The 12291-nt window shown below is 32.1% G+C and overlaps 1 protein-coding gene across 4 annotated transcripts in view; it reads right to left on the bottom strand.

Annotated features, from left to right (window-relative positions):
* Top3alpha (topoisomerase 3-alpha) overlaps positions 1 to 12291 on the bottom strand; it is a 171055-nt gene that overhangs the window by 32471 nt on the left and 126293 nt on the right. For all 4 annotated transcript variants that reach the window (XM_085821549.1, XM_085821547.1, XM_085821548.1 and 1 more), the window contains exons 25-27: positions 6280 to 6412; positions 3613 to 3675; positions 256 to 398 (exon numbers count right to left, since the gene is read on the bottom strand). In XM_085821549.1, the coding sequence (XP_085677675.1) occupies positions 256 to 398; positions 3613 to 3675; positions 6280 to 6412 (339 nt within the window). The remainder of the gene's footprint in view (positions 1 to 255; positions 399 to 3612; positions 3676 to 6279; positions 6413 to 12291) is intronic.

Genomic DNA, 12291 nt, shown 5'->3' with positions numbered 1-12291 from the left:
GAGAAAAATTCAATTCAAATTTTTCAGATTTAAATAATTTTCAAATGCAAACTGACTCTTGCATAAACATTCTAACATGTGAAAGTATTTCTATGGCAAGAATGAGAAATTTACATGTTGATTTTAATAATACATAAAACATATTTTGGTTAACAACTTTCTAAAAGAATATTATCAAAAAATTTAATGGTCTGCACGTTTAAAGCATGTTTTGTCTTTGTGATTGGATTACAATTTACAGAAAAATAACATTACCTGCTAATTGTGTTTGAGGGATATTTCTCGCATGGCTTTCATCAGCATTAGCCCATTGAAAGAAACCACATGACTGTTCTCGAGGCTTGGAGCAAGCATAAAACTGCCGCCCTTTATTTATCCCCTCTTTTGAAACAGTCAGCCTAAAAAAAATCATTATGAATTAAAATATTATATAAATATATAACAAAAATATGCACCAAAAAGCCTTACATTATGATCAACCCTCACGTAGAGTAATGAGTTTGTCCGGAGAGAGAGTGCACATGTGGCTCATGCTGGAGTAAATGAAGTGCCTATGCACTGTTTCATTACATTTCAATAAATCATTATGACTTGGAGTTGGAAACAAAAATTTCAGAAACGATGCATTTGGTGGGCTGCTCATGTGCGGCTGTTACAAGTACTTATCGAAAGTGATGTATGGATACTGAAACAGCAAGTCACCAGCCAGTGGTTTGTTGACCATGGTGCCTTGATTCCAAGAAAGTGAAGACTTATGCATTGTTCGCTATAGCCTTAGTTGCAGTACCAGCTGGATCCGTTCCCCTTGGATTTCAACGTGTCCAGGTATCCAGCAGTAAATGCTGTAACCCCAATCCTTCACACTTTGATCTAGCTTAGTTGCTTCTCAAACGAAACGGTTGTCATTATTATAGAACGCTCTTATCGACATCAGGGCACTTTTTGAACCTGCATAGATGATGTATTTCTTTCAGTATTGTCTAGAAATAAATGCTAAAGCATTATAGATGGCAAATATTTCTGAGGAGAAGATAGAAAAGGCTTCAGGCAACCTAAAGCTTTTCTCCGCAAAGTACCTCCGCAGACAAATGCCAATGGAACTTGACTGTTGGTCTTTGAGACATCAGCATATATTGGGATAGGGGCTATTGTACCTGCACCTGTGCTCTTCAAAGATTTGTTGGAATGGAACTTCGCAAGCATTGCTCTTGTCAAAATTACCATAGACATTGAGAATAGTCATTTTTAAATGTGTGGAAGGTGGAATATTGTATGACCTTAAAGCTTTAACTTGTACATCAGTCAAATCATAGTTTTCCAAAAGTGACTGTATCCTCAAAGTAAAAGGAGGAATGCAAACAGTTCATTCTTAGTACAAAAGATTGTACTGGTCATCAGAGAGAAGTGATCGAACAGGACAAAATGGTTGAGAATTAATATTAAAGTACTATTTCAGAGACAACTGTTCATGTCTTAGAATAGTTGTCTCTGTTCTAAGACAGAACTCATAGACATAAAAATGGCTCTTGGCATTCTACACAAAGACTCTGCACTGACAACGTTTTGAATGCACCAGAACAAATCCGCAGAGCTTGGTGGTGGATAGGATCAATTTTAAGCAACATCGAAGGTGGTGAAGATCCTCAGGCAATTGATCCATATTAAATTTTTAATTAAATAAGACATCTATAAATTTGCAGCATGGAATATCTAGCAGCTCCCCAAGAGGTATTCACTAAGATGTTCAGAATATTCAATTTCTTAAAGCACTTTTTCTTCAGGATTGATACATGAGACAAGAAATTAAGCTTTCTGTAAAATATTAGTCCTCGGAACTTAACTTCAGGCAACATCCAGAAAGAGCTCTGGTTCTGGGAGTAGGTTTCTTTAATGGCAAAAATGCACACACATTGTCTTCTGATTTGAGAACTTGAATCCATTTCTAGTGGCTCATTTAGTAATTTTATCTAAACAAATCTGTAGTTGTCTTTGAATACAATGCATGTCTGAACCTTGACAACTAATCTGAAGACTGTGAACATATAATGTGCCAAGAACTGCTTCAGGAAGTTCATTAAGTGAATTAATTATTAAATTAAAAAGAATGACATTCAAAACACATCCTTGGATCCAAAACACTCCCTCTTCTTGGATAAATTCCTTTGACAGCAAAGAGCCTATTTGCACTTGGAAAGTTAATATAATAAAAATATAATAATATAACTGTGTTCTTCCTGTAAGCTAGTTAGCCTCTGTTTCTAATTTATTTATTATCTTTTGATTATTTAATTATTTTTGCAGAATACTACAAGGCCTTTAACAATTAATAATAATAATTTTGAAATTTCTAAACTCTTGATTATATATATGTGTGTATGTGTGTGTGATAAAAACAAACTTAGAAGCAATAGCGAGCATAATTTTGATGGTGTAGAAGTGTTGATATAACGAATAGGAAATTGGAGGTGAAGGCAGATTAAATCTTCATTTTTTATTTCACCAAACATGTTGTGGCCACAATCAAATTGGCATATTAAATATGCCTATCCTATTACATTTTAGGTAAACTTGCAATAAGAAAGAAGGAGCAGATAGGCAGCAGTCGAGTTAAGCCAAAGCGTACGAAGCAAGTGTGTTATGTTCAGGATGAAATCTTAATTCAGACTAAGTTAGTTTTGGTTCTCAATGCATTTTGATTGAACAGTTAATATTACTGTAAAATTACTATTGTCTGTTTGAGTTTTAGTTCCCTTTACATGATCAGAATTATAGTTTCTGAAAATGACGCAGTGCAAATAGAGGTTACTATTTTTAGAATACAGAAGGGAAATCCACTTTTAAGCCGCTAATTTAATCTTTTACATATTCTTTTTCTTACATATATATAACTAAAACGTAACTGAATCAGAAATGGTGGTTTACCAGCAAACAGAAAGAACAGAAATCAAAATTTAAACAAAACCAATTCAATAAAATAATATAACAAATAGTTAAAAATTCTATGGTCTTTTTCAAGAAGCGGATGAAAAATTTTCAACAGAGCCATGTTTTGGATTATATCTGAATGATTTTTAAAAAAGAAGTTATTAAATAATTCAAAAGTGAATACAAAAATAAACAAATTTAAAGTAATTTAAAATAAACGCAAAGCTATTAAACATTGCTCCTTATGCAAAGCTGTTTTTATTATTTAATAACAGAAATAAAACTTTAATTTAAGCTAAACTATTTGGACAGAAAAGAAAGTTAAATAAACTTAAAAAATTACAGATTTCCCCTTATATCCGATAAAAAAAATTTATTATGGAAACTTATGGTATCTATGAGCAGTCTGAAATGATGATTTTCTTTATCAGATTAATGAAAAGATAGAGCAACTATTAAATGAAATTTTGAAAACAGTTTTGAGACTTGGCTTTAAAATGCTGAAAGAAATTATAATAATATATATCAAGGTTCATTTTGATTTAAATATTTAATTGATAACATAATTTAACTTCTTTTAGACAGTTTTTTTTTTTTTTTTTTTTTTTTTTTTTTTTTAACACTAAGGGAAGAGAATTTGATGAAATATTCATGCAAGTCTTTCAAACTAATAGCGATTATACTTACAATCTTGCCTCTAATGAGCATCTACAAAGTACAGCAGAATTTTCATTTGCATTTGCAGAATGCCTAAATATAAATTAGAAAAGTTAAATAGTTACACAATCAGAACACTTAATATTTATTTGCATTCACTAACACTGAATTAAGATTAAATTGCAGCTGGCATACTACTTTGTACATTTATATAAAAACAAAACAAAACAAAAAAAAAAAAAAAAAAAAAAAAAAAAAAAAAAAAAAAAACCTAAGCAACATTCAAATTAGGCAAAAGATAAAAATGCATTACTATATCTCAGCATAATATACACAAACATATATCAAAAAGTATTACTTTTGCATAATTGTTATTGAATATGTTAAAAATTAAAAAAAGACACACACAGTTAAATTGAACTTAAAAATGATGTAAAATAATAAAGGTTGATACGCTTTTATATTTAAACATGGTTTCAGTATGTGCCCAGCTGCACCACAGGTCTGAGGTTCGATCCTTGGGCTGGGCAAAGTTGACTCAGCCTTTCATTCCATGAGTGGGTCGATAAAATGAATACCAAATTCGCTTGGGGACTAAACACCGGGGGTCCTGAGACAAGTTGACCACTTGTCCAGTGCATATGCTGACGCAGTTCAGGGTCCAAGGTCAAGAAAGCAGATTTCGGGGCACTGCAGGCCGTGGCCCACTAAGGCTGTTGCGCCACTGTGTGTGTGTTTTTCTCCCTAGTAGGTCAGCCTAGTTCATTTTAGCTTGTTCTTAACTAATCAATATTTCTATATATATATTACAAAACTATAATAAATTAAAAGCAAATAGAAAGATACTGCATACTCTATTTTATTTGGTGAATATATCTGTCCAGATATCAGGTGCTTTATGCAACAGTCATAGGTGCAAGGTCCAGAATATATTTATTTTGTTCCAACAAATAAGAAATAACATAAAAAAAAACTACCCAGAGCTTTGCATGTATTCATATTAGTGCATTTATTAATATTTCAGATTTAGTGGCATACTATTCTTAGCTAGTATTCAATGGTACTTATTATTAGTTGATTAACTGAAATTTGTATTTTTTAGACTTTTACTTTTTTCAAGAACCTTCAAGACAAAGGAGAAAGAAAAAGAGAAAGTCAACAGGTCATGAAAGATCTCCCTTCACTGTACTGCTTTCCTATTTAGCAGATTGTTCAAAATTAAAAACCTATGGGTATTTTTAAAAGAAAAAAATGTCAAAATATAATTTCCCGAATGGTGCTTTCATTTATGTACAAGAAGAGAAAGGATGAGGCCCGGTGGCACAGTGGCTACTGTATCGCGCAGCAGCACCACAAGTCTGGTGTTCAAACACCAGGCTGGGCAAGGTCGACTCAGCCTTTCATCCCTTAGGTCGATAAAATGAGTACCAAGTTTGCTTGGGTCAATAAAACGAGTACCAAGTTTGTTAATTGGGGGGGGCTGCGACAAGCTGTACGCACCCCGAGGCCCATTGTCAAGAAAGCAGATTTCAGGGCACTGCAGGCCTTGGCCCATTAGAGCTGTTTGCACTACTGAGTTTAGTTTAGTTTTTACAAGAGAAAGGATAGATGAATGAAAACAGTGTGAAACTGTGTATAAGAAACATTTGGCAAAAGCACCCTTTTGCCTTAAAGAATCCAGAAAATGTTTTAGTCTGGGGCATATCCGGATCTCATCTAATCAATAATACGAAGAAATTATTGGAAGCATGTAATACAGACATGGCAGTTATTCTAGGCAGATTAACATAATAGTTCAGCCTTTAGATATTGTATTAATAAACCATCCAAAGAAAATTTAAAACAACAGTGGAATACATGGATGTTAGAAGGTGAAGAAACATTTTAAAAAGGAGGCTAAATACATTATGCCAGTTTAGAAACAGTATGTGAGTAGATAATAAAAGCATGGAATGAAATTAAAGCCTACATAATTCCAAAGTCATTTAAAAAGTGCATTACATCTAACAATCTACATGGAATGGAAGACGATTATCTATTTATGGATCAGAGTAACAGTGATTATGAAGATAAAAGAGAATTTGATGATGTGCCTGAAGATATAACAGAAGACGAATATGATGAACTTTCTGTGTTATCCAATAATGAATTTTTTTAAGTTCATAAGTATGTCATTCTTTTAAATAAACAGCATTTAGATACATATAGAAATCAAATTCTTTTTATGCTCATTCCTTATTTTTAAATCTATCATTTTTTATATCTGGCATATAATGTGCACCCATAAATTTTGATCTCATTTTTTGTATTCAAAGAGTGCTTTATATGCCAGAATATATGGTAATTAATGAAAGGAATATAAAAAGATATAAAACAGATCATAAATTCTTCCTTTTTTAAATGGTCAGCAAAGTATGTTGTTAACCTCTTAGAAGCAGTAAAAAAATTTTAAAAATCTATGAATTTATTGGTGTTTGAAATATGAAGATTAGAAATAATTTATGTTCATTTGATAAAATAATCAAAAAGCTTATTTTCCACAGTTACACAGATTTAATTTAAAATATGAATTTAATGCTATTGTTACCACTTAAATACTGTTAATTTCATTTTACATATAACTAACATTAAACTACATCAAAATAACTTACAGCTATTACATACTCTAAAATAAAAATTAAACCAGATTTCCTTTACCTAAAAGCAAAATTATTCTCAGGTCTTTGGTAAGAATTCATCTGTGATGACTGAGCACTTTCATCATCTTTCCACAAGAAAAATCCACATCTTTTATCTTCAGCCATTTCAGGACATTTATAAAACTGTCTGCCTATGAAAGGTATATCAAAATTAGGAATCTTATTTTAATTTAACAATTTGTTAACTAATACCAACAAATCCAAAAGGGACTCTACAGACTTTCATAGCACTAATAATGGTTAAATTAAGAATAAAGTACGCACACTTATTCAGAATATAACGAAAGGATAAAATATGAATATATTCATGCACATTCACTAAGAGACAGTCCACTTTAGTGGAGACTCCATGTTAACAGACAGTTCTTGAATGCCTGGACCTTAAAATAGAAGATCAATGCACTCCTTTTAATGAACAAACTATGACTGTTCACCAAAATGAGGTTTAACTGTATTAAACTCATAAGCCTTTCAATAAACAAGTCTGGTCAGTGCTAACTTAAAAAGAACTATGTTTTTAACAATAACTTTTCTATAATACAAGAGGGAAAAAAGCAGACTAACTTAAAATTACAATTAAGGAAAAATTCAATTTGGCAACAGCTATATTAGAATGAACTTTATGCATCTTGAGGAAGTGGATTTCCTTCTTTAAAAATCAAAATTCTTCTCTGCCATTTTGCTGTTAATATATCACATAGATGAACAAGATTTAAAATAACAATAATAATAATCTTCAAGTTGAGAACTGACAACAGGTAAATTTAAGTATCAAAATAATATAAAATTAAAGCATGAGTTAGAAGAATGTTAATTAATTTTTCCAAGGTTTAAATCAATTATCAGTAGCTGTAAAAATAACATATCTCAATTTAGCTTTAAAATGACGTAAAATACAATTTTGGCTAACCATCAATTTTAGGGAAACTTTCTATGCATTAAAAAAAAAAAAAAAAAACCTGATGTATACACCACATGACTTCCTTGTACGGAATATTAAATTACATGCATTTTCATTGTTTTCACTTCACAAGGCAAAAATACATAAAAACTCAATATCACTTCACTTACGCATTAATTCAGTTCTCACTTCACGACAAGGCAAAATACATAAAAACTCAAGTGTGTATCCATTTTAAATCAGTTTTATAATTCGTTTCTGTCCTTACCTACAGATGTCATGCCCAAAACACCGTTAAGTTGCATTTAATATCTGTCAAAATGGATATTTTTGCTGAAATATGAGACCCGGAATTTTTTGTAATTACAATACTTCCTTTACTTCATACAAGGAAGAAAAAAAGAGGAAAGAAATGTGATTTAGGTTCCTCCTTCCCTTACAAAAAAAAGAGAGAAAGACAAGACAGAAAGATCATTCAGGTTTCTGAATTTGCACACAACATTTTGTTGATATCATCACCAAAACTCTGGTTAAATTTTGATGAATTTTGAACTAATTATTGATAATGAAAAGCATTCAATATAAAAATACTTGCCTTCAAAATGAAAAGTTAAGTTTTTATAATATAAATATAAATAAAATTTTATGAAAGTTAAGCATTCACCACACTTTTACACAAACTAGTAATCAAACACAGAATTTGCATATGAAAGTACATTTACATTTTTTTTAATATTATGAATATAATTCTAGAAAGCAATAATTAAAACAATATTAAACAGAATTATTTTAGAACAAAATAATTAATAAAATAAACAGGGATAGGAAAATATGCAGCAAACAAAAATAAATAAGGCTTAATCATATATACAACAGTTGCTGCATAATAAACTTACTGGTTAATAAACTCAGCCACTTTTTATGGTCAAATTTCCAAGAAGTGAAACATATACATATTAATCAATTAAAAAAAAAACTGCCATTTATTAAATTCAGATTGGCAAACGACTGATTCGTCAGTGCCAGAATATCTTAATGGTACAGTACAAAGTACGAAATCCAGGCGTCCATTATCCGGAATGATCTAAAATCCGGACCTCAAAGCCACCAACAACATTTTCTCGTAGACATACGCATGCGCATTTGATTCCCCCCTCCGCAAATAATAAAACATCTGGAAAGTCCCGATTCTTAATTTCACTTCGACACTAAATAAAATACCTTGTTACTATACATTGTGAAGATGACATCCGTCTAGTTCTTGCCGTACGGAATTGAACATCATTTCTGCGGAAGTCAGTTACATTGGCATACAAGACCTGTTGTTCAATACATATTATTTTCTTTTTGTTTTGTATTAGCTGAGAAATGCTTGGCGCCAGAGCGGAATGTTGGCTAATGGTGCATGCGCCGCCGGAATTGGCGTTGAAATGGATTCTGTGAGAAAACTTGATTTTGTGGTACATTGGAAGTTGCGATTCATATGTTACGCTCTAAGGTGAAACTTAGCGCCAGAGAGTCGCTGTGGAAAATAAATGTATTGAAACTGTGTAATGTGTGTGGAGTTATTTTATTACGATATATAGCTATCGACGGGAAATAGAATAAGTCATTACAAGTTTTGTGGCCGATCAGAGCCGGAAGAGCTAATAAAGTTTATGAGAGTGCGAATTTACTTTAGGTTTGTGAAACGAAGAATTATATTAGGATACTTCAAGATTGAAGTTCTGTAGAAACAAAAGGGTAAGTACCCTCCTCCTTTTTGAAGCTCACTGTACCATTTTGAAGCTCTTTATTTGTTTATTGACTTTTGCTAATTAAAATGTCACTAAAGGAGATATTAGCGAAAAAACGTACATTAAAAACACAGTTAACAAAGTTAAAACAAAAGGTTGTAGACGAAAATGTCCAAGGAAGTGACTTGGAAGTACTAAAAAATAAATTTAAAGTGTTTGAGAAAGAAATAAATTCTAATTTCGATTCTTTGTTCGGGTTATGTACGGAAGAAAGTATTGACGCTTATGTAAAAGAGAAAGAAGAGATTGACGATATTCTCTTAGATGTAGAAGTCGAAATAAATCGTAAATTAGCTAAACTTTCCAAAGAAATTAAATCGGAGCTTTCGGTTTGCATGAATACTGAGAACAATATTAAATTACCCAAAATTAATTTGCCAGCGTTTTCGGGTAACTTACATGAGTGGCTTTCATTTAAAGATATCTTTTTAGCCAGTGTTGATTCAAATCCTAATTTAACAGATGCAGTCAAATTACAGTACTTAAAATCTGCGCTAAGAGGTGATGCTTATCGTATTCTGCAGTCAATATCCATAGTTGACTCTAATTATAAATTAGCCTTTTCATTACTAGAAGAAAGGTTCTCTAATCACCGCGAACAAGTGTATGCTCATCTGAGACGATTTATGAATATGCATCCTATGCAAAATGAGTCTGCGTCAGCAATATTAAACTTAATTGACATTACAAATGAATGCGTGAGATCACTAGAAGTTTTAAATCAGAGTGTTAACGGTTTTTCTTCCAATGTGTTTGCACACATTTTAGGGCAAAAATTAGATCCTAACACCAAAATATGGTGGGAAAGAAAATTAGAGAAAGAGAATTTGCCTAATTTAACAGATCTTATAGAATTTCTTAAAGATCATGCAAGAACTCTCAACTCTTAAATAGTGTGACTAACACAAAAAAAGTTACACATAGAGTTACCGCTGTCGTTTCTAATGCAAATCAAAAACAAATGCAGAATTCGTGTAGGTTATGTAATTTGAGCAATCACAAGCTTTTTAATTGTCCTAAATTTCAGAAATTAAGTGTAAAAGAAAGGGTAGAATTTGTGAAAAAACAGAATTTATGTTTTTGTTGTTTTAATTTGCACAGTGTGAGAAATTGCCGTTCTAGTTACTTGTGCAAGAAGTGTAAGAAAAAACATAGCTTTCTCTTGTATTATCAAAATGAAAATAATTTCATTGGCACCACAGTAGAAAGAGCAGACACTTTAGATCAGGAGTTGGGTGATCAAAACAGCAATGCGTTAAATGTACTCGCACCTGCATTTCAAGCTAAAACTCAAAATGAAACTTTTACAGCCGCTACGGGTACTAACAGTGGGAAAACGTGATTTTATCTACTGCCTTTGTATTCATTGAGACTAACGATGGAACTTTAATTAAGGTGAAAGCGTTATGTGATAGTGGAAGTGTTTCTTGTTTTTGTACCACTGAATTAGCGGATATATTTAATTTAAAAAGGGGAAAAGGCAAATATTTCGGTTTGCAGTATATCAGGTATCACAACTTACAATAAAAAGAAAAACAGTTGTACTTATCTGTAATCAGGAACAAACGTATAAAAGAAAACTAGAGGTTTTGGTAATTCCAAAAATAGCAGGTTTAACTCCCGCAAAGTTTATCGATGTTAGTAACCTTGCGATTCCTGAGAAGGTGAATTTAGCGGATCCGGAATTTTATATACCAGATAAAGTAAACCTGTTGTGCGGCACGGAAGTTTTTTTATGATATGTTACGAGCCGGTAAAATCTATGTTCCTAACACAGGCTTGATATTACAAAATAGTGTGTTTGGATATATAGTTAGTGGAAATGTAAATGATTCACGGAGAAATAATTTATCGTATTGTGGGTTAATAAATGATAATTCAGAGAGGGAATTGAAAATGTTTTTCGACCTAGAATCATTAGGAATTAAAGATGATCCTTATTGTCATGAGGAAGACAAAGCATTGGAAATATTTAATAAGACAGTTTGTTTTAAAGCTGGTCGCTACGAGGTTACTTTACCTTGGAAAAGGGACTGGAGGGAATTAGTCGATAATTACCGAGTAGGGGAAAATAGATTAAAAACTCTTGCAAAGCGAATGAATTATGACAAAACACTGTTTTCTACATATAGTGAAATATTAGATGATTATCTCACGCAAGGTATCATTGAGAGAGTGTCAGATGGAAATATACCTATCGACAAACCAGTGTTTTACCTACCACACCAACCGGTATTTAGAGAAACCAGTGCTTCAACGAAGACTAGAATAGTGTTTGATGGCAGCTCACATGAGTTCGGGCAGCTATCACTGAACGATTGTCTATGGACAGGGACAAATTTAAATCCTAATATGTTCCATCTGCTAATTAATTTCCGATTAAATAAAGTTGCAATTTCAGCGGATGTAGAAAAAGCATTTTTGCAGATTGCTTTGGCAGAAAAGGATCAAGACGCAGTGCGATTCCTGTTTGTGGAAAATACACAATTAAATTATCTAAAACTAGCGACATATAGATTCAAGCGCGTAAATTTTGGAATTAAGTCAAGTCTGTTTTTGTTGGCTGCAACAATTAAAGAACACATTAGAAAATATCGAGATGAGCAGCCAGATGTATTTGAAATATTGAATTCTTGTGTTTATGTTGATGATTTTATTACTGGACAGGACAGTGTAGATGAGGCTCTAAGCTTATCACGAAAAGCTAAACAAATTATGAGTGCTTTGTACTGTACTTTCCTTTCATCCCCGTATGTTTATCAAAATATGACAAATGTAGTAAGGACTCATGTAGTGATGCCTAAACAATTTCATATGTTAGTAATTGAATAAAGAAGGAGTATAGTAATCTTTTATGTTTTATGTTGACATTACGCCTGGCGATGATTACAGATTTAAGTTAAACACTTTAAAAAATGTTAATGAGGAAAAATTTACCAACATTTCTTTTCCATATGCTAAAAATAGATTTTGTTGATGATACTCATAGACCCAAAAATTACATTTAGGGCTATTTGAATTAAGAATAAATGATTTGTTATTCACATAAACCCAGAACTGGAGCCAGGGCTCTTGTACTTCATCGAGTCAAAGAATTTAGGACACACAGAAACTGCATCAGGCAATAAGATATATCTAGCGCCGGCTCTCAAGAAGGCTTAAGTAAATGGTGGGAATTTATTTATTCAGAACTCTGATAAGCCTTAAGCAGGTGCAAGAAATAGACATAAATATAATAAACAACTAAACTAATACAATTCAGGCTTACCGTATTTGACGGCATATAAGACGCACTTTTTTTCCTAAATTTGGT

Source organism: Stegodyphus dumicola, chromosome 8, assembly GCF_044657685.1.
Source record: "Stegodyphus dumicola isolate Sdum_Otavi_A_Nest chromosome 8, ASM4465768v1".
Taxonomy (NCBI): domain Eukaryota; kingdom Metazoa; phylum Arthropoda; class Arachnida; order Araneae; family Eresidae; genus Stegodyphus; species Stegodyphus dumicola.
Note: the sequence above shows the minus strand (reverse complement) of the source record. Positions and strands in the feature narration are given on the sequence as shown.